General features: G+C 50.1%; 1 protein-coding gene across 2 annotated transcripts in view; it reads right to left on the reverse strand.

Moving 5' to 3' along the window:
- Positions 1–26,318, reverse strand: part of FGF18 (fibroblast growth factor 18) — a 65,245-nt gene extending 38,927 nt beyond the window's left edge. The window contains exons 1-4 of one of the 2 annotated variants that reach the window (XM_085236818.1): positions 25,776–26,318; positions 25,414–25,450; positions 10,245–10,382; positions 3,358–3,538 (exon numbers count right to left, since the gene is read on the reverse strand). In XM_085236818.1, the coding sequence (XP_085092944.1) occupies positions 3,358–3,538; positions 10,245–10,382; positions 25,414–25,450; positions 25,776–25,807 (388 nt within the window). In that variant the 5' untranslated portion in view covers positions 25,808–26,318. The remainder of the gene's footprint in view (positions 1–3,357; positions 3,539–10,244; positions 10,383–25,413; positions 25,451–25,775) is intronic. The other variant, XM_085236819.1, reaches the window with a different exon arrangement.
- Positions 26,319–26,811: the final 493 nt, after the last annotated feature.

Here is a 26,811-nt window from a genome sequence, read left to right on the forward strand (position 1 = left end):
GAGCAATTCACTGCCTGAGATTTGTCACTTCCCCTCTTTTCTGGGCATTCTCTTCAACCAAGAGGTGAGAAGTTTTACAGAAGTCAATAAAACCTTGCAATAAAACTAACCAACTCTCCATTCCTTCAAAGGCAGAATAACCCTCACATGCCAGCCATTTGGAAGCTGTATATGTGCAAAAAAATAAAAGGCCTCTCTTCAATTGGACACACTGCTCTTTAATCAGTTGTGAAAGTATGTGAGGAGGGGGGAAAGAGGTGCTAAAATGTTACTGCCTCCCCAGCCTTAAAACTGACTAGTGCTTATCATTCAAGATGCACATTATGGACCACAGCCATGGTCTCTCTCTCAACAAAGTCAGCCCTGCTTCCCACACCAAGTCTGAGCTGCCCTGCCCTTGCCTAATATTACTACCCTTTAATGGGACCGAGTTCTTGGAAGGACACAGTACCATTCTGAAAAGCCAAGAAAACAGCTTCTTGCTCCCTGCACACTACACCTCCTAACCTCTGATAAGCCTCCTGCTCCCAGCCCGGACACCCTGCAGCAGTGAGTCTTTGAGCTGGAAGCACACTCAGTAACACTCGCACCTCACAGCTTTCCAATTTGGCACCTCTTTGCATGGCCTGTACTTGTGCCTGAACGGATACAACTGTCCCCAATGACTGCAGAGCTGGAGCCCAGCAGAGGCGTTCTGAGATAGCCCTGCCCGTGTTTGAAATGCAGTTCAGGAAGGAGTAGGCAGGAGAACGCAGGGCTGGAGCCAGCTCACGTTCCACCTCCACAGGCACCTTTTCCCACATCTGTTGCCTTTTCTCAGATATTGGCTTCTGCTCGTCCTCTCAAAGCCTTCCCTGGGCTGACACTCAGCCTCTGTAATCCTTCCAACAGCGATTCGCATCACCTCCACCATGATCTCGCCTTTCCGTGGGGACTGGGTTAAGACAGGGGAAAAGCTGTGGGAGACTGTATCGTCTGCAGCCAAGAAAAGAAGTGGGAACCGGGCACTCCCAAATGCTAAGCTCTGACTCACTGTGCCAACTTAAAGGCAGGAAAAAGAGGAAAGAAGAGAAAAAGGGCAGTAGGAAAAACAGCCATCTGCTGCTTAAGAGGGAAAGGTGTCCTCCTTCAGAGGCAGATCTGACCAGCAGCACCGAGATTTGGATCAAAAGTTCACAACTGTTCAGATCCCCGGACCTGGTTTAAGCCTCTCTCTGGTCTTGATCAAAGGTTACTCCATAATAATGCCTCTGGGGGAGGGGTTCCCAGCACATAATGAATCCTGTGTCATTGCCTTTGTATCCAGTTTTGGCTGTAACACAGATGGTTCTCACTTCAGTAACTCTGACATCTCTCCCCCCTTCATTATCACAGCTAGGAGCTCTGCATGGTCACATCCTGGACCTCCATGCCCCACCTCACTGTCTACCCGATTATCATGCTCTAAGTGTTCCTGTGCCAGGCAAGATGATGAACAGATTTCCATAACCTTTCAGCATAGCTAGAAATGGGAAGGCTTTGCAGCTTGACACATCAAGGAGTTTTATTAGTAGGAGAGGGGGAGGGAGCAGGCAGGGGTGTTAGCAAATGGCCTCAACGGTCAGAGCATGTCGGGTTTTTAGAGGGATTCCAGCAACCAGGAGTGCATTTGGTGGCAAGCAGCGATGTGCACACCACAGAGCTCCTCAGACTGGAAATGTAAAGCTCTGTGATTGTGCAGCTTCTCCACTGGTCACGAGCACTCTCCTGCGCTAGGATTTGTTGTTCAGACATGATTGTATATGTATGAAGGGGACAAGATGGGCTTTGACACATAAATTAGCACTTGTCAGCTGCTCACGGGCACACTTCCCTGCTGCATCCCACTGTAAATGCTGCCTTCTTTCACGGAGAAGAAAACTGCATCACGTTACCTGACATTCACTGCAGGCAAGAGTGCTTCCTGGGACGCCAGCAGCTAACGTGCAGTGATTAGTTTACATATCAAACCTTAAGAGGATGAATGCAATGAAATGACACAATAATTAGCAGCCACGTGGCACTTTGCACTGCTGTTTCATCTGGAAATTTTGGAATGACAAAGGACAACGCTGATGAACCCACAGGGCAGGGCTTTTTCTGAGTGACAGGGTGAGTTGGCAGACAGCCTTGGGGGTTCATTTCACAACAGCCAGGTACCTCTGAGCTGACACCTCCAGTGGCACAACTCTACACATTTCTGCCACGGCAGATGATCTCTGGAGGTCCATTCCAATCCCTACAATTCTGTGCCCCTCTCGTTACAGAATCACAGAATTGCAGGGGTTGGAAGAGACCTCCAGAGATCATCAAATCCAACCCCCTGCCAAAGCAGGCAAAATGATGACCATGGACGGTACGTCAACTTGTCTGAAGGCCACTGATGGATGGAATAACAGTTCTCACATTTTGACCTGCCCTCCATCTGGGACGAATCGTACCCCACCTCCACCTCCACCATTGCTGCACATGAGGTGAACCTCATGTGAATTTGCATGCTGGCTGACACACCTGCACACGTCCACAGCAACACCTGTGGACTGTGTGTCCGTAAGGGAAAAAGGACCATTTCTCAAAACAGCCCTAAAACCCTTCCAGCAACCGTGAATCAGGCCTAAAAAAAGTCAAGCGAAAGTACCTCTGCCAAAGGCATCTCCCAGTGTACAAAGATGAGGAAATTTTTTTATAGTTCAGTCTCCAACCAGCACTTCTATCATGATGCTTGTATGCAGATCCAGATGGAAATTACTGAATGCACTGCCAGCTTGTGTAAGTTATTCGTGCTCCTGTAGGATCTACGTGCCTCAGGATTCAACTTAAGCACTCTTAAAGCTCTGAAGTCTGCTTAATTTCAGCTCAAACCAAACACTCTCCCCTAGAAAGATGAAAGGATGTTTCACTCAAGCACTGGGATTCTTCCACCCTCAAGCCCAGTTCACAACCACAGTTTCCAAGTCACTAAGCCAAGGGCCACAGTTCATAAGGAAAGAACATCCTAAGTGACCAACGCCGACATCACATAAATAACACGAGGAAAGCTGCACGCTCACCTGCTAGGCAGAGAAAGATTTTTGTCTTCAAGCATCATCATGCACTCAGAAACAGTGGCACTCCAGTACCACGGGTTGGAGCTGCCCGCAGCTGGGAGCTGGGCTGACAGCCCACTCTAACGCAGCAAATTCCACGTTCTTAATCTGAAAAGGTTTTTTTTTTTTTTCCTCCCTGTGATCCTCTGCATTTTATTGCTCTTCTCATTTTTCTCCCAGGAGGTTCTCGGGCCAACACTGTGAATTAAAGCTTTTGAACTGAAGTCTGGGGGATCCCAGTAAATATTCTTACCATATTTATCTCCGTCTTCTCCTTTGGCGCTGATCCTCCTGCCCAGCACTTGGATGTGCTTCCCGCTTGTCCTGCTGTACAGCTGATAGAGCCGGAGCTGCTTCCTGCTCACGTCGTCTCTTGCTCGTGTTTGGTTCTCCACGTGTATCCGAAAATCTACATTCTCCTCGGCAACAAACATCTGAAAGTGGTGGGGAGGGAAAAAGAAAAGAGAACAGACTATGAAACAAAATAAGCATCTCAGATAGAAAGACTACACATCAACCTGCCAAGGGGCACACGGCACAAGATGACTGGGATTTGGCTGGCCTTCATTTGACAGCCGAGCCCACGGTATCAGGCACTCAAAATGTAATTCTACCCAGAGCTGGCTCTAGAGAGTAAACCAAACCTGAGTTTTTACAATCAAACTGTGTGTGCGGGGGGTGGTTGAGTAAAAACTTCTGCTCAGTCCTGCTTTGATTTAATCCTGGTCAACCACGCTGGCCATAAATTAGGCTCGTTTTTGCATATTCATAGCCTCTACCAAGCTATGTGGACATGTACAGGAGAAAGGGGACTGGCACTTCAATTTTAGAGAATTTGTGCTTCACCTTCAACAACTGCGTGGATTAATGGCAGGGAAGAAGTCACGGGAAAAACCTATTTATGCTGATGTTAGCAAACTGGATTCTAGCTACAGACAGGCATAAAATGTAGTAAGATAAAAGTGTCATGTATTTGTGGGCTCTCTTCAGCGCAAATTTGTTGCCTGCTTGGCTATAAGTGAAGCCTGGTCATTGCTGAATCTCTGTCCAGCCCAACCTGGGGAGGAATCATTTGGAGCAAGCAGTAAGAGCACAAGTGATGTGTCCAGCTGACAGGCCATTACCAGCAGGGTTCTGGGCGCTTCAGCCTCTGCCTCTGTTTTTTCTGGCCAGTGGATTAAATTAGCCTTAGTTAACTACAGCCTCAAAACATTACCAGAAACTTTCTCAGTCACATCTGCCTTTCTCTGGTATATTGTTTCCAATCTTAACTTACGGTTCCCAAGAAACACTGAAACAGGATTCCTGCTTTTGCTTTCAGACCCATCCTGGCTTGCCCAAGATCAGAGGAGGAGGCAACCAAGATGCTCTTAAGACGGCCCTCCCAGCTGGGAGGCTCAGCAGCACACAGCCAAAAGCAATTCACGCTCAAACAGCACGAAAGACCAGAGAATGCTCCACAATCTGCCCCTGAGAGCTTCTGCACTGCCTCCATGCTGCCCATACAGATCTAACCAATGGATTATATTTTGGTGGCAGACTCCCATCACAGTACAGTCAATCACTCAGATACCAAAAGCAGCAAAAGATGATTGAGCAGCACAGCGGGTGATTTTTAATTTGACCGCAACAAATAATGGTCAAAGTGAATTTGTTGGTGAGCTCTAATGCTGCGTACCATTTGCATGTAAGAAATGAACTCCACCACAAAATACGAATCACGTGGGAATTTCATGAAGCCTAGTTTGGAACTGGCAAAGGAATGGCACTCACTCCTAGCAGAGTTACAGTTTCGGTTCCTAACACATTCCGGCTACAGCATGCTTGTCCTTCCTACCTGAAAGCAACCATGATCTGATATATTAGGGTGTGGATGAAGCTGGCAACGCAAATGAAAAGGGGTCAATAAATCCTCGTACAGGTCCATTCTGGGCTCAAACACATAAGAGCAAGAGGGGAGCAAGTGGCCAAAGCAGACAGAACAGTTTCACTTAATTCTCCTGCATCTGTCGTCTCATACCAGAGCGTACTTTGAAGCCAAGTAGTCAAATACTCCCTGCACATCGAAACCTCAAAAGAACTTTTTAGCTTTTCCAATTATCAAGTAGACACACAGATCGGCAGCAGGAGGAAAACTTCAGGCAGGCAGTGCTGCTTAGCACCAGAGCTTCACTAAGCAACCCAAACAAAAACATTATATTCAACACAGTGGCAGCAGCAATGAGGTTCACGGGGATGTTACAGGATCGCCTTCACTGCCCTTATTAAATGCTAGGATTACAATATTTGGATCCCAAGTCCTAGGAAAGAAACCGGTTTAACTCTCTTATTTGACTGTCAGTAGGAGACCGCAGGAGCTGAACGCCCAGGCTGCACTACAGAAAATACTGTATCTAAACAGACATTCAGCAGGATGACATAAGCGATGGGCAAGAATCATACAATTAATATTTAGCAGTATTTCCCACCGTCAGAAAACAGCACAGCAAGAAGCAAGAGCACCAGAAGCACCTGCTGAGGATATGGCACGAGGTTAGCAGTGCACTCAGCTCCCATGGGCACCAAGCTCTGCTCGCTTTCCTCTCCAGTCACCAGAGCTATCTCTGAGCAAAGCGAGCTGCATTTGGCTTCTAGCATGAATAACATCCAATTCTTTCCTTCTGCCTCCACCTTTCTTTTCAAATAATATTGTTACAAAAGATGTTGACCAACTAAAAATAGAGATGTTCAAATAACGTTGACAGCCAGCCTTATACCCACGAAAGCAAGGTTATTTGCAGTTAGGATTCTGGCTCCATCATGTTAAGATTTAAAACAGATTTTAAATCAAGATGACGTCGCTACATTGCTTTCACCACATGCTAATGAATTTCACGTTTGTTTTTTTTTCTAGGAAAAAAACAAAACAGGTGGGATTTAAAGTGAAGGGAAGAGAAGGTTGTTTTGCTTTCCTGGAAATTTTGAAATAGAAAAAGCAACTTATTTTCCAAAACATTCTAATTATTTCTTTACACTGAAACACTCCTGAGGTGAACTAACATCCCCAGATTTTTCCTTTCCTGCGTCTGATCTTCCCTCCTGCACCTCACAGCCTTCGGCCCTATTCTCCCACACATTCAGGAGGATGGAGCCCTGCTGTCTGCTCAGATGCACAAAGCTCAGACCAACCACAAAGGCCCTGACAGTCTCAGCATCTAACACAACAAATAATTTTAGGGACGGATAGGTTTTAATTTGCTAAAGCAAACTTCTTAAGAGCTTCCTCACTGTGCTCACCTGGAGCTCAAGCACTTGCAGCACAGAGGCCCCAGCCTGCAAGCAAAGCGCACACATGGACTCTGCACCAGCTGTAGAGCCATCTCACACTGCACGCAGCTCCAAGCAGGCCGTGCATCTACCTGCAAGCATCTGCCAGTCTTCCTGCAAGGCAGAGCAGCCAATATCACCTTTCCTCCCATAGCAAGAAGGGCAAGCACCTCCATACCAAGATGAAGTCTCCCAAGTGCAGCACACCACCTGACTGAGGGCTGCCTGGGAGGCTCAACTCCACTCTCACCCACAGCCCCAGCAATGTGCCCAAGAACAGCATGGCCTGAAGCAGGGCCAGCCAGGATCACTTGGAGACACCAAACCCCTCCAGGGTCAACCCAAGCCTATGTCACCCCACCACCTCTCTAATAACAGACCTAGCTCTAAAACAGGAGAAGTCCTGAAAAAGGAAGGTGGAGCTGCAAGCTCTCTCCTGTGGCTGTCCTGTCCCCTGGTCGAGATGCCCCAACACAGAGAAGCAGTGAAATCACCAGGATTTAGCTGTATGCTTAAAGATAAGCACATGCTTAATCACTTTGCTGAAACAGGATGCTCTGCTGGAGCATAGCCAAAGTGAATTAGCTGTGCCAGCCTGGGCTGCATCTGGCCCACAGCAAAGAGTATCAATATTCTAAAATAAAATTTCATGCAGTGTTGATTTCATGAGATAAAACCTATTTGATCACTGCTGAAATCCATTCTCACAGTATCCCTGCCCTACAGAGCATACTCCCTCAAGCAGCTAACTTTACTGAGATAAGAAAGCCCATTTATATATACCATAAGTGGGGCTCTCTTTCATAAAGCTCAAAAAAATTAGTAACATATGCCTCCTTCAGTAACTGATCGCCCAACACTCACTCAAGGTCACCTAAAACCAAGTCCATTCACCTCAAAATATATTTCCATAACAATCACAACCACACCAAAACAAATACAGAAATGTCTTCAGGTCCGAGCTGTGCTGTAAAACTTCCGTTTTGGTTCCGTTCACCAAAGCAAAATTAAATCTTTCTCTTTTTTTAAACCATTTACTTATTATTATTGCACATAAGTTATACACAAAACGACTACCTTTTCTTCTGCCTTTCAATCTGATCACCCACACAGGCTGCCTTGTAACCACAGATCCTGCAAGGAGCACATGAGCCGGCTCCCTGGAAACTGCTGTTGCCTTTCTGCTTGCTTCAACGAAGCAAAGAGGAGGCCCTGGGCCAAGTACCTGCACATGCAGGGGGCACTTAGCAGCCTTATGGAAAAGCCAGCTTGATACCAGACCAAAACAGCTGCAACACCTTTCCTGCCTGCAGCAGCAACACCTACAGATCCAAAGCTCAGCACAATGAAGTCAATGGCCAATTGCATCTCCTAGCTCCAAACCAGGAAAGTGCCTTACAGAACACTCCTGGGACAGAAAAAGGATTTCCTACATTACTTTATCTCCTCCAACATTTTGTTGCTGTTTGGTGCTGGATTATGGTCTATTCTGCAAGCCTGTTCACTGTGGTATGGTATAGACACTGTGGTATGGACCACTGTCTATAAAGGACAACTTCAGCATCTCAGCACAGCAGATCCATTGAACACCATCTAAATCTTTGCCAATTGCTTATAGTCTGCAAAACCTAACAGAGAGCATCACATCCAGCTTCACTTTCATTCTTCCTTTATTTTCCTTTCCGAGCAGTTCCTTATACATGTATTATTTATCACTGTATCTCTCAGCAATATGCACAGCTACAGCAATATGCACAGCTACAGCAATATGCACAGCTACAGCAGTATAACTGAAATACAGCTGGCAATACAGAAGTTTAGGCAAGGGAATAAATAGCAGTTCTTTTGAAAACAACCATCACCTCGAGCAACCGATGCACCTGGCTGGACACAAGAAGCTGTCTCTTCTCTCTGCTTCCTGTTTTACATGCTCAGACATCCAAGGTAGGTCCATTTAGTCCCAATTCCTGCTCAGCCACAGAAAGGGGTGACATCTAATCTGTCTTCAGACAGTCCGGAATAGGAAATTCTGTAGGGTTTTTTTGTGCGATGACACACAGTGAGCACATTAAATAATGAGTGGATTTCGTGTTAAATGACTTCACAACGACCCACCAGCTTTGAGAATGGCTATAGTGTTAAATCCCAGATGGAGGGCCAGCAAAAAGATGATTTTGCTGACGCTGCCTAAGGTTTCAGCATGAAGTAATCCAAGAAATGGTCAAGAATCAGAAAAGCCCCTGACAGCAGCACCGTGATGTTAGTCCTACTACAAGCTCATGCCACAACCCTGCAAACACCGCCGCGCTGTTTTGAACTGCAAGCAATCAAAGCCCCGCCGAGGTCAATGCAATCCTTACCGTGCCAAGCCATGTTTACAGGATTTGGCTTGTCATCCAACCAAGCTCTGCACATGCCTCAATTTCTATTTTTAGTTTTCCGGTAAAAGGGAATGTTAATATGTTATTGTTCATGTCATAAAGCGTTACAGCGTCAGATGTCCAAGGCCCACAGCATGGCCAAATTAGCTGGGAGCTGGACTTGAGAATTTCCTGATTTGTTGCTTTCTGTAGAGCTCAGCCTCCAAGCCTCATCAGAGAGCAAACCATATGTCATGGAACGAGAAATACAAAATCCCTCTCACCAAGGGCCTTACTGATTTCAAAAGATGAACAAATCAAGCGACTCAAAGTCCTTTCAAAACCCAATCTGATAAGCAGGAAACACTTATTACCTTTCAGCCATCAAATCAACCTAATATTAATGATTGTCTCCGTGACCTTCTAAAGACTTGAAAGATAACTTAATAAGGTCAACAAGAGGATATCCAAGACAGATCTCTCTCAAGTCTGCAAAGGCAAGTAACAAACCGCTTCGCTTCCATGACTTTGGCAAAATTCCTCTGTGCCAATTACAACAAGATTTGCTAGCTCACCATGACAGTCATTCTTCGACATACAGAGAAACATAATGCGCTCCTTATTTGCTGCTTTTTCTCCTTCTTAACTGCAAAGTCAACCCACAGCCAGGATAGCGTTACAGTCACGTTATACAGCGCAGTTTGAAGCAAGGCACAAGTGGATGTGCGCTGCTCTGACGTACTCGCCTCTTTGTGCCTAGAAGCACATTTGGAAATTAATCTAACACAAAGCACTCCGTGTTCAGATGCACAGCAGGGACCCCCAGCAAAGGGAGAGGGCACTTCAGAGTGAATCCCTGCACGTCCATGGAGAGGCCATGGCATGGCACTGCTAGAATTGCACAAACGTTATGTAAACCTTTCATAATAGCACCACTTCAGAGCTGTGCTGCTTTGCTGGTTTACAAGGTGACTTCTTCCTGCTACTCACTGAAAAGGGTTTTCTCCTTTAGAAATAAATCTCCCCAAAGAGTCCTGTCACTGTCTGTCTCAGCAGATGCCCCTTTGGGTGATGGCTCTGCACCACGCAGGACAGGCAGCACGAAGGGCAACGTTCCGTGCCATGCGACTGCTCCTTCCAACCACAGACACGAGATGCACAAACTCCACAAAAGACTCCACCGATGGTGCTTACAAAGTATTCCCTTGAGATCCTTTGAGCTTTTGTTTTTTTGGGGTCTTTCTTTGATTGGTTGTCTTGGGGTTGGGGTTGTTTTTTTTTTTTTTTAGGGTGAAAGCACGAATGTTCCATTTAAAACCCAGAAGCCCACACTCCACAAGAGCCCCATCGCTCCATCACCCATTTGCAAATCAAGTCAGAAACCACTTTTTGCCTCTGTTTCTTTAGAAAGCTGTTTCAGAATACACTTTCCTAACACTCTACAACTTCATTCTCCAGCATCTTGTGTACTTACGTCCAGCTTACGTCTATTTATCCTTGTACCAACAGCGTCCTTCAGCTTCAACAACACCTTTCCCCCTCGCGCTTCTCCTTGGGATGCATTCAGGCTGCTCCCTCTCTCCGCTCTCCTCCCAGCCTTCATCTCGCCATGCTGGGGAAGGAAGAAAGCCAAGTACGCCCATGTTCCTCACCCACCGCCCCGGCCCGGCCCCGCCCGCCGCGCCCTCTCGCCCCGCCGGGCCCGCAGCGCCGCGCCGCTCCCGCAGCCGCCGCGCCCCCTGGTGGCCGCCCGGCCCGGCCCGGGCATCGGGGTCCGGAGAGCGAACGTGCCGAGTAGGGCAGCGCGGGCACGGCCCTCAGGGCGGGAGCTGAGGAGGGAGGCCGAGGCGGCTCTTCCCGCTCCATTTCAGCGGTGCGGAACGAGCGGAAAACGCTCTGGAAGAGCACGGCGCGGTGCTGTGGTCCACATCGGATTTAAAGCCGCGCCGCAAGCTGAGCCCTGCTGAGCCCAGAGCCGCGTGGGGCAGACCCTGCGTGCAGCTGTCCTTCGTGTCCCCGAAGCGCTCGGGCACAGCTCCTGGGATGACCGCACTGCCCTCCCACTGCAAAGCGCCGTCGGATGGCAGGCAGCAGTGCAGCCCAGCACGGCTCGATGCAGGAGGAAGGCACGAGGGAATGCCAAGAACCAGGAACCTGAGAGAGCCTGAGGAAACACATGTTTTATGGCCTATCGCTGAGTGCTTGGCTGTTCTCTAGAGAAAGATGATGACGCCTTCGAGAAAACCAAGTTTCTCCTTTTGATGATGGACTGAACCTCAGCCAGCGCTGTGAAAGCACGCCATTTGTTAGATGGTGACATTTTAAACTCGTTCCACCCAGGGAAACGGTTCAGGCTGGGGAAGAGCAAGGTTTCAGCCGTGATTAACGACGTAAAGAAACACAGGCACACTGCATGAAAGCAAGGGAAGAGAAGAAGCTGGAAGGCTTGCAGGACCAGGCATTCCGCTCCTGGCCCTTGCTGGCAGAGCTGCACGGCAGCACCTAAACCAGCACCAACAGCACCGTCCCCTGCACCCCTACCTGCCCATTCTCACCAATCCAAAACCAGGTTGCTGGCTGCAGCTGATTATCACAGTCTGCAAGAGGGAGCCCACCCCTCTGGCATTCCCCCTTTTCCAACCCAGCCTGCAGCATGCCACGTGGCAGTGCCAGGGGGACTCAGCCCGAGCCCTTCTTGCTGCACCACCAGGACCACAGCAGCCTCCTTTCCGTAGCACCAGGTCCTGCTGCCTCCATTAGCCAAAGCAAACCGTCCTCGTGCACCTCAGCCACACAGGTATCTGCAGGGTGCTGCCTCTTGCCACAGTAATTGTATTTCCTTCTCTGGAAATACAATTCAGACCTTAACTCTTTTGCTGATTTTTTCCCCAGTTGTGATTTTTTTTCTTCTCCTTCAAATTCAGAGCTGGTGTTATTTTACCACAGCCATCAATCAGGCAACAAGCAAGCAGGGCTTTTCTTTCTTCCTTTCTTTCTTTGTCTTTCTTTCTAATGCTTGTTATATCTCTCCTACATACTTCCTCCCTGCACAGAAATATCCCTTCAAAGCTTGATATTATTGAGCAGCTTTCAACCATGCCCAGCAGAGCCATGTATTCTCTGCATTTGTTTGGCCTTTGTTTCTAGGAATGAAATACCAGTGTCTTAACAGTGTGACTTCATTTCACTACTTCATTCCAATACTTGTTCTATTTCTATCCCACTGGGTCAAACTCACCTATTGTGAGACCTCACCGATTTCAATTACATCAGGGATTAATTTGTTCCATGGCGTTGAAGCTGTTAATACAATCCTTGCTGGCTCTAGATTAGAAAAGGCACGTTGGAGACCTCCCTCACAGGCAGTGTGCTTAACAGCGGTCTTGATCTTCATTTTGTTCCTCTTTTTTTCTCCCCCCCCACCCCCTCCTTTGTGCCCCTTTGCCCCTCTTTTCACAACCATCTCCTTCCTTTCTAAATTGTCCTTATCAGAACTGGGTGGTCCTTCTGACTTCCACTGTTACTGGCAGAAGGTTGCCTGCCAGCAGCCGCTGCCCAGCGTGTGCAAGGGAGCCAAGGGTCAGCAGCTCAGGTCTGGCCTGAAGCCCCCCAACACCTCACAGGCTCACAGCAGCCAGGCTGCTTTATGGAAGATGGGCACGAGAAGATCTCAGCAAGGGACATCAGCAGCAGATCTTCCTGCACCACCCTCCCCTTGGCATCTCATCTCCCCAAGGCGGACTGGGGAAGGACTGGTTTCAAAGAGAAACTGCAGGTCCCTCTGCACCCACCTGGATCTGGGGTTCGCTTCTGCAGCTCAGAGGGTTGGTCTCAAAAGTTTAGATCCTGAAATACACATTTGTCAGGCAGCTCCATTCTGGAGATGATATGATCACTGCAACCCAAACCAAGGTGCCAGCCGAAGCCTTCCCAAGCATCACGCTTTCACTGCATGCCCAGGATGCTTCCTATGGTGCAACCCAGCCTGTGCCACATAACCCACAGAGAGAAGGTGGGATCGGCTCTGGAGGATGTCCTGCAGTACAACAGGCTCCACAACAATCCTAATCTGCAAAAATCACTACTTGCACAAGCCTGATCTTTCCAAAATGCTCCCCTTTAGGGGTGAAGTCTCCTGCCTTAGCTCCTCCCAGGATGGTTTTGCTGGGGAACTCCTAAGCTCTTTACCACAGTTATCTCTGATGTGTGCAAGTTCAACGAGGGCAAAAGAAAACCCAAAGCACTACCCCACCTTCCCACCATTCCTTCCACAGGGTGTAATCTCTGCCTGGGAGAAGGTTTTGATATTTGTCAATGCATCACACACACTGCACTCCCAGTTCAGATCACCCGCATCAGCTTTCAGAGGATCAGGGACATCCCTGCAAGTGGGTCCTGTGGACAAGATACAGCATAGAATCACCATCACTTCAGCAAGTGGAAGCTGCCAGCTGATGGGTGGCAATGTGTTTCAGGTGTAGCAGGGGCCATGCATGAGCCATGGGCCTGTGCTACCACCATCACCCCTTGCTGCTAGCATCAGGCCACATTTTTCAGATGTAGCTTCATGCCTGTGTCCCCTCTGCCACAAACAGAGCAGCCCTCCCCATGGCATAGGTATTGCCTTGAAGAAACTGGTAACAAGGCTTTGCCAAACAGCCCCAGTCTACCTCTGACATCATGGATCCACAAAGCCAGCACTTAGATTTGGGGAGCTTGCCATGCTATAGCTGCCTTTGTTAACCAAAAAACGTTTATTTTCGTTATGGAGAAAACACTCCTGCTGAAACAAACTGTCCTGATATGCAGGAATTAAAATTATTCAGCAATCCAAACTGCTGCACGTAGCATTCTATTAGCATTTCTGAACAGCTGAAACGTGCATTCAAAAAACAAAACCTGGAGAAGAGCATGCAAAGTCCCTGCAGTCCAAAACAAAATCACAGTGAACCATGGAAGAAACAAAGTCTTGAAGCAGACTCAGAAGCAGCAAACAACTTCTCCCCAACTACTGGAAGAGCCTTTGCACAAAGCAGAGGGAGACAACAAGCACAGGTCTGTCCTGCACCAGGGTGCTGGCAGCCTCGTGCCCGGCCAGAGGAGATGCTGCACCCTATTTGTATGAACTGTGAGGAGCCCAGTCTGGCTGGAGGCTGCAATGCAACCAGGGCAGTTCTCCCTGCAGGGTGCTCGAGGACAAAAGCTACACACACACCACTAAAGGTACTTACAAGTGGTCTGTTTGTCTCTTTAAATGTAGCCCAGATACTGGAAAAAAAAAAAAAAAAAGCCTTCCGAATTTGAAACACTTGGGAGCTTTTCTCTCCCTACCTCCCTCCATCAGCAGGGACTTCCTCCTGGGGTGATGCTCCAGCCATGAACCTTTTTGGCCACAGCAACAGGGAAAGGAAGCCTCAAGCCCACCACGCTGAAATGGGTCAGATCAACCTGGAAAGAGGCAGTCAGTCACCCCTAGGAGTTACATAAAGCACGGGATCCAAAGTGATTTCTGTGTCCCTTCTGCTCAATGCCAGCCCAGCTGGGACCTCCATAAAAACAGGAGCAAAAGCACAAGACATGGAAAATCCAAGAGATGCTCAGTGAAACACTGCTGTCAAAATGAGACAGACGATCACTGGAGACCGATCTCCCCATAAAAGAAATAAACATTTGCAGTGGCAGCACCGCAGCAGTGACCTGGTGTTTACCCAGGTAGCTCCTTTCATCTCGGTCCCTTGACATCGTCCAAGGAACACACAGGTCCCTGCTCCCACTGCAGAAAAGCAACTCCCTCTAGGGTAAAGCGTGGCAACTGCCGAGCAGCACACACAAGTTTAGGACAGCATTTCCAGAACGCCTTTTTCCACTGAGTTTACAAAGGCAATATAGAGATGTGAGCTGCTATCCAAGGAGACGGTTGTTAGCCACAGTCTCATGTGAAACATGGCTTCTCCAAATGCACACAGCTCCCATTTCTCTGCTGATTCAGCAGTGATACCTGGAAACACTATCAAATTATCCTGTGCCACTTTTCTTCTATCGAGTTTCCTCTGGAAACTGTTTACTAAGCTCCAGCCAGTCCCACTCCTGCTTATTCTGGCAAGATAACACAGTGATCCTATATGGGAAAGATGCCAACTGGAAAGGTTGGCGTGCTCAGGTATCCCCGCTCCATCACTCCCTGATTAGGCAGCACCCACATGGCACTGGGATATAAGGAGAGGGCTGTGACCAGGAACAGGAGGTTTAAGTTGTACAACAATACCTGGAGGCCATTCGGGATTTTCTGGAATTGCAGGACTCATCTCACTAGGAAGCTAATTAGTATATGTGCTGCTGATAGCTCGCTTCTGCCTCGTGCCCCCAGCTTTGATTTTTTTCATGCCTGCTTTAAGGACTGGCTGTCAGAGATGCCAAACCCTTCCCATAATTTGCACCCTTCCCTCCCTACGTGTAAAGTTTCATTTTCCTGTCATTTGGGACCCACAAATGCATCCAACTGAGCATCATCTTCACTGCTCCAGCACCACCCTGAATGGAGATGTTTGCAAGTTCAGGGCAAGGATCAAATCTGTTTTATGGAAACTACCCACAAAGTGCTGAAGACTGGTAAATACACACTAGCCTCAGTGTTTTCTGAATACCAGTTTGTCGTTGTTAGTTACTGAGGGAGAGAAGTTCCGCCCCTCTGACAGCATTCAATGGGACACTCAGCTCAGGGCAGCCCCCCAGCTCCTCATCCCAACCAGCACAGCCCAATCCTGAGGGCCCCAGTGCCTGGAGAGGGCAAAGTTCTGTGCGGACAGCATTGAAGGAAGAGCAATCAGGGTGAGAAGCAGAGCAGGCCTGCAATTTACCTGAAAACAAATCCTGATTTATGAAGTCACAGCCGTGGAGATGAGTATCCAGTTCAACTCACACACTTTGCCAACAAGTTTCCTTTTTCTTTCCCCAAGTTACAGTGACCAACCACCTGCAGTGCTAAGGTCTGTCCTGCGTAGTCCTCTGCTCGGGTACTTGAGGAACTTCTTTATCTACAAAAATCTTGCAAGTTATTTCTGGAACAGAGCCTTCCAGAGATGATTTTGATCAGTAATTCACTTATTTGAAACATAAGATGCAAAATTTCCATCTTCTTTGCATGAGAGATATTTTCCTTTGATCTTTCTTTCAGGCTTTGCAAGGCAAGCAAAGCAATTTCATGAACTGCACTCTATGAGCCCCAGAAACCAGTGGGAACCCTGCTGCTGCTAGAGATGGACAGAGGCAATGTCCATTTGGAAATGTGCTACTTCTTTTAAAGGAATCTCCTCAAATCCACTTAACTTGGGAAGACCTGGTTTTACTTAATGAGTTTAATTGATTTTTGCTAACAACCGCCTTCTCCATTTAAGATCATTTCTCCAGGGTCGCCCCACCTGGAAGCACACAGCAGAACCTGCCAGCACTGTCCCAGAGGTGAAAGAAATGGCTTTAGGGCTCCAGCTTAGCACTGCCTGCCACAGCAGCTCGGCACTCACTAACAGAAGCGCTGAGCACATACGTGGTGCTCCCAGTTCCCCTATAACACCCTGCTGCCACCACATCTCCCTTCTGCTGGAGCCTAGGGGGATGTCATCACTGCCTGCTTCCTCTTGCAAGCAGCAGGGCTGGCAGGTTGGCTTCAACGAGTCGACCCCAATGCAGACCCAAGCCTGCTATCTCGGGACAACAGACTATGCACGCGTTTCTGCTGAGTTATCAACCCTGCTCTGCCTGCAAAACCCATCAGCCATTAAGACAGCCATAAAAATCACCCAGCCTGGGCTGCTCAGCGCTCCTCCAGCACAGCCAGCACCGTGCGCCCGCTAGCAGCCCAAAGTTTGCTTTTCCCAAAAGTTATTTCCAAGCCCTATTATCTCTCCTGCTTATACCACGCTCCCTCTATTATCGAGAGATCTCCAAGTAATTTATAAGCCCACAAGCTCCCACACTAACGGGGCAATAAATCACATTCACGCACCGCGTCGCCTACTGTTGGAGGGCAGCGGCGTGGGAGCAGCGGGCAGCACGGCGCGGGAACGTTGCTAAAACCCTAAATCCCGTGTCCAGAAGGGCTGTAAACCACGTTTTAGGAATCTGAGAGGCTGCAAAGAGAAACTCCACAGAAAAAAAAAAAAATAGTTTTTTTCTTCCTATTTTTCATTTTCATAGTTCAGAGCTAGTTAGAGCAGCCCTCAGAGCGGCGTGTCTGGGCTCCGTCTGCTTGGTCCTTGGATGGGATGAGGCACTCACAGCAGGCACGTGCTCCTCCAAGTCCTGCTCTTCCCGAGGCATACTGGGATGTCTCATTCAGAGCGGGGCAGTGCTGTTCTGAACGAGCTAGGCATTTGTTTTGTAAAGGTACTGGGAGGATTCCAGTCTGCGTCTCACCTCGCTGTGTTTTCCCCATCCGACTCAAAATACAAGCACACACAAGAGGGTTTTCTTTTTAAAAAGCTCAACCAAAGGTGGAGGATGTTTTTGGCTATTTTCCTCAAGGAAAGAGGTTGCCCATCTAATAATCCCTAAATGGGCAGTGGGTTGTTGAGTTTTCATCCGTGCCTCTGAGCCTCATTCCCTCTGCCAGGTTGCTGGTTTTCTTTTCCACAGAGTTGCAAAACCCCTGAATAACAAGGTTTGTGCATGGAAGTGCTGACACAAACCTTAACTACAGCATCCTGAACATGATACCAGAATAAGGACGCTCCCTGTGTGGCCCAGCCTATGGATAAATAAAGCATTTCAGCAGCCAGCGCCGACAGATCATAAACCTCCACAAGCATAAATACCAACAACAACCCAAAAAGATTAGAGGGCTTAGGGGCGAGCCGGGCTGGGATGATTTAGAGTTGGGGTGGAAGGGTCATTATTTCTGAAGAGGTGGGGGTAAGTGGGCCAAAGAAATCAATAAGCCATTGCACTGCCTGGAAGGAAGGGCTGTGCTCACTGCGCAGCCAAGTGCGATGTCCCTCGGGCAGGCTCATGCTGCGCTCCGGGTGCGACTTACTCTCATGAACAGACGTGGGCAATGCCAGTCTCCATCCCCATTTGCAAAGCTTCAGAGCCGACCAGTTGCATCAGAGGTGGAGGCAGCCCCATGATGGTGGAGGTGGCCCCAGGAGTCCTGCTTACTACAGCAAGGGCAAACACAGTGCTTTGCAGCCATGTTCCCAGACCCATGGCTGCTAATCAGAAATTTCAAAGGCCACAGGCTATTCCCATCTTGCCTTTTTCCTCTCCTCATTCAGCCCAAATCTTGGATCTCCAACCCCCCCCCCCAATTTTCTTTGTAGTGAACTGAGCAGGGATGAATGACTTTGGATTAAGAGCCTTTGCAGTAGGGAACGAAGCCCACTCACCATGTAACAAATATATGATGTACCAATTAATACCTGCTCGTACCCAACAGACCAACGTACCTGTGAGCCACCTCAGGGTCACAGCACAGCAAGATGCTCTGGGATCCCGTGGATGTTAGTGATGCCAGAACTCCTGCAGAGTAATCCCAGCTTGCAGGCACACACACAGGTGCAGATGCTACAGATCTTCATTCCCAGAGACCCAGAGAACTGAGCCAATTGCTGGTGTGGGGGGAGAAGTACAGGAACCTGCTCCGATGCCTCCCAGTGAGCCAGCCGCCTCCTCCACTGCCTTTGCAATGATATTTAAAGAAAATTCTCTCTCTATCACTTAATAAAATAGCTGGAAACCTGACCAGGTCATGTCAAGCTTACTGGAGTTAATGGGTTTCGATTTTAGTTGAGACCTTGAGAGTTCTCAAAATCAGTAATTTCATCTTCCCTCCAGAAATGAATTCCTCAATGGTTACACTGCAAAAATATTCCCAGAATGGACAACTCTGCTGTTAATGTACTAAAGCCCACATGAAAAAAATATATATCAGATTATTATTGAGCCTTATCAAAAGCACGGCATAAACCATGTGTTGAATTTAATCCAAACCAAACTGTCAATCTGCCTTTGGGATCAGATATAACAAACATGTGAGCCTAGGGCCAGAAATGAAAGCACAGTTTGTTTTCTAATACAAGATTTGTACTGATCTGTATTAGCCACACTCCTGCAAGGAAATCTTGACACTGCAAATGCCAGGCAAATAGGCTTTCTTATCTTTCTGCTTTGTTGAGCTGGGGAAAAGTTTTGTTTGTTTCTAATTAATCTTTCATTGCAGGTTTCCTGTTTGCAGGGAACAATTCTCAACAGTTTCTGAAAATAAATCCTTTCTGAAACTTCTTAAGCAGGGGAAAAAAAAAAAAATCAAAAAGAGGCATTACAATCATGAGGCATCTCCCAAAGTGTGGGCATCCCCCTGCAAGGGAGCTGTGGGACGGCGCAGAGCCCCACGGGGACTGGCACACAGGCAGTGCAGAGATGCCAGCAGCTCCCATGGTGCTGGGGATGTCCCCAGCCAATGCCACAGCCAGACTGGATTTGCTTATCAGAGGAAGGACCTGCTTCTGGACCTGGGCTTTCTACACTGCTTACTACACCATCATGGTGTGAAGAAATGCCCAGAAAGAAATGAGAAGTGCAGAAGTAAACTCTGCGTTCTTGTTGGCTAAATATTCAAACAGCAATTCAACTCCCATTATCTACTATTTCTATTCAAACAGCACAGGAAAAACTCCCCAGCCTCCCTCGCAGACCACTTCCATCTATTGCTTCCCCTGCACGTCCCAGGGACACAGCCCACACCTCCCGCCCGGCCCCAGCCCTGCAATGTCAATGCACAGATGCTCACACTCCATCCCACACCGCCACTTATGCAGGATAAAAATCCAACATTGAGTTTCCCATGCAATTCTAGGCAAAGTTTCCAAAAGAACTGACTATTCCCCAGGATAAAGCATCGTGTGTATGCAGCACAGCACGCTATTCCTATAAAAGGCCCCACAGCCATGCCCGCCGGTTCTCCTATTGATTGCTGGGGGCTGCTCACTGCTCTGATCTCAGCTGGTCGGAAGTCTCAGCAATCGCTGTGAGGTCGTGACCACAGGGTCAGAAACCAGCACTGCATACATCATAATTTATTTCCCAGGCAATCGATACCCAACTCCGCTGTGCAACGCTGCACTGCAGCGTCACATCCAGGGGCTGATGCAGCACTGGAACCTCAAGGCCTGGCAGCCTCAGGGGTCAAACCCAGCTTTCATTGTACAGCAGTAAATGATGGCTGTAAGTCAGTGCACACCCACTAGCTGTTGGTTGGTACTGTCATGCAACAGAGTATAATTCTGCTTACAGCCTGAAACCAGCTTGGAGAAATAAGTGTTAGTGTTGTTGAGCACCATGCCCACTGCTGAGATGATTCAGCAGGACAAGCCTGACGAGCAGCTTGATTATCACATTGGGCAGAGGTGGCCCAGCTCAGAAATGCATCAGTCTCATTCGAGTGGAACCCACACACCTGCGGCACTCAGTCCATGGCGTCGGTGCTGGGCGAGGAGGGACAGACCAGCAACCATTCCTCCCTCATATGCAGAGACCTCCCCTCCCTTCAAATGGATTAACAGCAATGAGGAGCAGCACAAAGCCCTTCTGCCAGCACTATTGCTCTCCCCATTTTCTACTTTGTGCTCCCTGCATTTGGGAGAACACGCCCCACGCAGGACATGTGCACACCTTGGTATTCAGTGAGCTCCTGAGGCTTGGGGCTAATTCTGTTTTGCTGCAGAAGGGTGGCTCAGGGTATTCCAAAAGATACAGCAGCTTTTCAACAAGCTATCCCTGCAAGTGGTGCCAAAGACAGCATTTCAGCAGGGAAGACAGGGGGCAGAGAATGTGCAGGAGAAGAAACAGGAGTTGGGAAGAAGCAGTGCTGGAAACACCCTGCAAGCTGCTATCAACTAATCGCTCAGGTATTTGTGCAGATGCAACCTGCAGCTCCCCGGGAGCTACACCAAATTCACTGCTCACTGATCTCAATGTGCTGTGTTACAAAACATTACCAGGAGGCTGACAAGGCACATCACATCCCCTTTGCTCCTCTTCAGTGCTATCCCTGCCTGCTTGCTGGACCAAGCCCCTCCAAACCACACATTCAGCCAAAGCCAATGGACGAAGTGATGCACTTTCACCTGCTGCAGTTTGCCCCTCTGTTTCCAAGCACCCCAGGGGATCTTTGGGCAAAACAAACACTCTCCCATCAGCCGTGGGCTCAACAGCAGTGAAATCAGAGCAGCACCAAGCACAGAGGAGCTACTCGCAGAGGATGCTGTTATCACACCTGAAGGAAACAGGCCAACGCATTAAGGCAGAGCAATGCATTCCTTATGTCACCGCACAACCCCTCAACCAGCGGCTGCAGCAGAAGGAATCAGGTACCCTCATGGAAAAGCAACTGTGTGCTGCAAGCAGGGAGCTGCTGATGTCCACAGAACAACACGATGCTGCACCTGGGGAGGATGCGCTTCTGCTGCGCGTCTGAGCTTGAAACCCGGCGGCTGGTTGAGCACAACAGGAGGGATCTGCCCAGGGGCGGCTGCTGCGAGCTGGCCCTGTGCTGTGGGAGGCCGAGGGGAGGGGGCACAGCCCGGCAGCCCCCGGCAGGGATCGGCACGTCCGCTCCCACCCACCGCAGACACCGGTGTGGCGAGGAGCTCTCACAAAAGAAAGTACGCAGACCATGACAGGCTAAGCCTCCTCCTTCCTCTCTCTGTTCTCCTTTCTTCTCTCTTCATGCTATGGCGAGGTTGCTGAATGCCAATAAGAAAATACTTTGGCAGACTCAGACGGTCTTTTCTATGTTTTTTTCTCACTTCCCCTCCAGCTACTTCGCTAGATGCTAATCCTCCATCGGCATTTCAGACACCAGCGAACAGGAGACACGCCAGGTAGGCAGGGCTGCACCATTCCTGCTTGTGCCTGCTGCTACGGCCCACAGGGATCCATACACAAAAGCCCAGGGACGGGACAAAAAAGAGCCAAGAAGAAAAAGATAACGGCACCAGGCTGAAGCCCTGTGATCCCCGCAGCAGAGCAGGGAGATGCAGGGCACAGGGATGGCTCCACACTGCCCTGTCCTGCATGGTGGTCCTCGGGGCTGTTATCTGCCCTCCCATGCTCCTTTATTCCTTTTTAAATAAAATCTCACAGTTTCCTGAAATTCTTTTTCACCTGCTTTTATCACAACTGATATCAAAAGCATCCGTATCTGGAAGGAATCAAAGCAAAAGCAGATAGCACTGACAGGAGGAGGGGAGAGCAGGCAGCAGGGACTTTCCCAGCTCCTGAGGAAAGGAAGAGACACACAAAAATGCCCTGAAGATCCAGGAATTGGGTTGTGGATCCAGACGAGTGACTTTCAGCCCCAAGGCAGCCTTTCTCTCCAGGTTCACTTACTCAGCTGGATCACATCACAGCTGCAGAAACTGCCAGTGCCCAGACTGGTGCTATGGCTTTTGGCAACATAAACTATTCCGGATGCTGCCCATATGCAGGCATTGCTGCTGGACTCACACCAGCTCTGACAAAACCAAGAGGGCCTAGACAGTGCCACCCTTTGCCCCTGTCACTCTTCTCTGCCCAAGCTGTTGTATGAGCACATAACAGGGAGATTTTAAAAGCAGGCATCCCTCCAAATCTCAGCATCCCTCACCTCCATCCAGCCTTGTCTATGCCAGTTGCAATACGGAAGGCAAAACTCAAATTAAATACAGCCATCGCGGCGTGTCCAGCTATCTCAGATGGGGAGCTCTGATCCCACACCTACTACATCCTGCTGTGTGCTCACCTCAGCCATGAGCAAGCCCTTCCTTCTTCCCTGAAGCACCTTGCATATCTCTGAGCTCTGAAAATGCAATCTGAGCTGCAGTACATGGGTTTGCAGGTTAAGGCACCCAAGCAGCAGCTCTGCTTTGCTGCCCATTGGCACAACAGAAAAGTCCTAGTATACCAAAGTTCACATGCTTGTTTTTTTACCTCTTTGGACAGGAATCTGTAAGACAGAGGCCTCTGCCTCTCCAAAGGCAATGCAGTGTGCAGATGGCAGCGATGGCCCCGGTCCCAAGCAGGGCTGAGATGGCTGCCCTGAGCCTCACCTTTTCCAGCCCCAGGGCTGGGCCTGTGCCACCCATCACAGGACACAGGGCCTGGCCTGCTGAGTATGTGAAAACAGCATTTCTCTGTGTCCCAATTTACACAGCCCCAAATAATGACTGCCCGGAGCTGCACGGGATCTTCAGAGAAACAGTTACTGTTGGCATGGTGCAGCCATCTCCCTCTTACACAACAACAGCAGATGTGAAAATAGCACGATGCCGCAGCGTGCGCTGCTCTGACCTCCTGTTTGCTCCTGGATCAGATTCCCAAGCTGGATCCTAACACACAAGAGGCATCAGAGCGAGGGAATAGGCCCTGCTAAGCCCTCTCCGTGAGCCAGGCAAACGTTAAGGGCACGGTGAGGGGCAGGAGAGCTGAACAGAAGAATGCTGAGGGGCAGTGATAGCAGGAGAGGCTGTAGTGCAGCAGAGCAGCTCTAAAGGGAAACATGCACGAACAGCTTAACCTCCCCAGTGTCCCCAAAGAGACCTCACCTCTCTGCTGCCTGGGACTGTTTTCAGGGCACAGCAACCCCGGGCAGCAGAGGAGCTGCTGGAAGCAGACAAGGTCACAGGGATGGAGCAGAAGCCGCAAAGGGATGCTCACAGCTGTGCCAGGAGCTTGGCTCTGCACCACGCATCCCTCGTGGGATGTGTCACCCAACAATGGCACCTTGCAGGAGCCCGGCTCCTCCGTGAGCCCAAACCCACTGCCAAACCCTGCACCAGGGGATGCTGCAGCGTGGAGGAGCAGCCGCCCCGTACCACTCCTCCTGCATCAGAAGCACGACCACAGGACCCCAGGGCACACTGCAGGTGCATCACCTTCACACGCAGAGCCCTAGGGCCCCGCGCAGGGCAGGAGCGCTCCCAATGCCGCCAGCGGGACGGCGACAGTGGCAGGAGGTGAAAATCAGCCTTAGGAAATAATCCATCCATCCTGAGAATATAATCCGCCCCTAAACCTCCCCAGCGCTGCACAGAGCCCTTTAAGCAAAACCAAACAACTTCTTTTAGCCTAAATAAATATTAAACCGAAGCGATGCATTAATTTACTCCGGTTCACCAAAGGCTAACTCCTACCCAAACTGATCATTATGAAAGAAATCCTATAATCCCTCGCTCCCATTCAGGCTCAAAACATGTAATCCCGTGAATAAATCCAGAAAGAAAGTGTAACAGAATGGGCAATAAAAACTTACGGCGCTCACATCTTTTCATCTGCCATTAACACTGCAAAGCCCCGTGTGGCCCTGTTGGACGGCTGAGCCCCGCGCACAGCGCATCCCGCAACGCACTGCGAGACCGAGAAAGTGTGCTTCTCATAGCACGACAGCACCGACTTGTTCTTTCCCTTTTCCTTTTTTTTATATTATTTTATTGCTTTGGAAGCCCACGAGCTCCAACTGTATAAATGCCAATAACTTCCCAAGTTTTAAGGCTGCTGAAGTAAGAGATCAGATTTTAGCAAGTGCTTTCCAGGCAGCAGGCCAAACTTTTTCTGATTCACTAAAAGCACCAAAGGGAGGGGGAGAGGGAGGGGGCCGGGGCTGATTAACTTCAGTTACCACACAATCACAGAAAAATGTCTCCCGCTGCAGCGGGTGCCATCGCAGCCGGGATTCCTTGGGTCTGGGAATAAAACAACAACAACAAAACGCACCGGAGAGCGGCGGCTGTGATTTACAGCTGCGGTCTGTGCGACGCAGGGGCTGTGCTGGTGGTTCACCGGGGGAGTCGTGATTTTCAGAGGGACGAAGGGAAGAATAAGTGGATGCATTCAGAGGAGGGGAGCAGAGGATGGGGCTGTTGGGTTGGGCCTGACTGCAGGGACGCAGCCCCTCCTGAGGCACTGCCAGCACCACCCCTGGCTGCAGAGCACCAGCAGGTGCAGCAGGGCCAACACTGGACCAGGTGGCACTGAGCAGGCAGCGGGGCTGTGGCACCTGCTGTGCCCCTCTGCATTGGGGTATCACAGACACATCACTGGGGGTCCCACAGACACAGCCGCAGGGATCCCCTGGATGTGGCACCGGGGGTCCCATAGACATGGCACCGGGGGTCCCACGGACGTGGCACTGGAAGCCCCGACCCACAGTGCCCCACCAACAGCTGCCTTCTGCCCAGGCAGGATCAAAGGCAGCAGCAGGCTTGGACGCCTTCCTCCAGAATAAAGGGGAGGGAGCGCGCAGCCTCCTCCTGGCTTGGGCACGCCGTGTTTTGCAAAGTATCGTTTTTTTGGGAGTTAAGTCCCCTACGAAATAAAGAAAAGGGAAGGAAAAAAAAAAAAAAAGCCAGGAGCAGGAGAGCGTCTGCCGCTCCAAGGCAAGTGCATCCCTCCGCGCCCAGCACAGCGCTGCCTCCCGGACTCCGCGGGCACCGCGCGGCGCTGCGGGCGGAGCGCCCGCACCGGGATCCGCGCAACCGAAGGGCGAAGCGCAGCGCGGAGGTGCGGGGCGCGCCGGGGTCAGCGCCGCCTTTGTTACTTTTTCTTTCTCTTTTTTTTTTTTAAAAAAAAAAAGAACAACCAAAAGCGAAAGAGGACAGAAAAGGACAACGTACCTGTACCTGAAAGCACAGCAGCAGGAAATGTAAACATCTGGAGGAAAAAAAAAAAAAAAGGCAACAAAAGATCAGATGATGTGGTGCAATGGTTACGATCGCGTTTTTGGTTTTTTTTTTTTACTATTTTTTTTTCGCTTTGTTTTTCTTTGCGATTATTTAAGCGGCGCAGATCGGCGCTGCGCGCACGAAGGGACTCCGCTCCCCGCTCCCACCTGGCTGCAGGCAAAAACGCAACCGGAGCTTCCAAGATGAAAGTTTTCCGAATAGAATCAATAAAAACAATAATAAAAATAATAATTAAAAAGAAGGTGAAAAAAAAAAAAGAGGGAAAAAAAATACATATATGCCATAATCCTTACAGGCAAGTGCAGGCGGAGAGCAGTGAATACATCGCTGGGCGAGGAGGGTTGCTCAGTGCTGCCCGTAGCGCCGTGCAGTCCCCCGGCGCCGCGCTGACATGGGCGCGCTCCGACCGCCGCGCTCCGTTCCGCGCCGCTCCGCGCCGCTCCGCGCCCCGGGAAGTTGTGGTCCCGCCCGCCGTGCCTGCGCCGAGTGACTCGCTTAGGCATCAGCTCTCCTCTCCCCCTGTCTCTCCTCCTCCTCCTCCTCTCCCTCTCTCTCTCCGCCTTTGGGGGGGATGAAGGTGCTTATTGTCAGTAACTTCCGATCATCAGCCCGTGCCCCCCCGCCCCCCCCCGGCCGGCCCCGCGCCCGGCACTGCGCTCCGCGGCCGCGCAGCGGGAGGGGGCAGAGCGCGAGAAATGAAAAAAAAAAAAAAAGGAAAAAAAAAAAAAAAAAAAAAAGGAGAGAAAGAAAGGAACGCCGATAACCACGACAACGGCCCGGGGGCCAGCGGGGCCGCGCCCCCCGCCCGGCGGTGCGGACAGCTCGGGGGGGGGGACGGCGGATCCCGGCGCCTCTTACCTCGGGCGGGCGGAGCGCGGCGCGTCCCGGAGAGCCCCGGGCGGGCGGGCGGCAGCGTCGCCCCCGCGGCCGTCGGCGCGGCCCCCCCCGGGCCCGGGCTGCGGCCCCCGCCCCCGCCGCGCTCGCATCGCCCCCGCTCCCGGCCGGGTCCCGTCTCCGGCTTCGCCCCGCGCAGCGCTCGCCCCGCGGCCGCGCTGCCTCCCGCTCTGCTCCGCACGGCTCGCCTGCCCTCCAGCGGCCGTTCCGCCGCATCGCAGCCGGCACCGCGGCCCTCTTCGCCTTTCTGCGCTTTTATTCTATATAGAAATATGGTTTGGGTTGGTTTTTTTTTCCGGAATAAATGAAAAAAAATCACACGTTGGGAGCGCGCGGTGAGTGCCTGCCCGTCTCCGAGAGCTCGTTCCGAGCAGACAAAGCGCCGGGAACTGCAAACCTCCAGCATATTCCAACTCTCAGAAGAGAGCCTAACGT

The sequence above is a fragment of the Meleagris gallopavo genome, chromosome 15 (genome assembly GCF_905368555.1).
Source record: "Meleagris gallopavo chromosome 15, MGAL_WU_HG_1.1, whole genome shotgun sequence".
Lineage (NCBI taxonomy): Eukaryota > Metazoa > Chordata > Aves > Galliformes > Phasianidae > Meleagris > Meleagris gallopavo.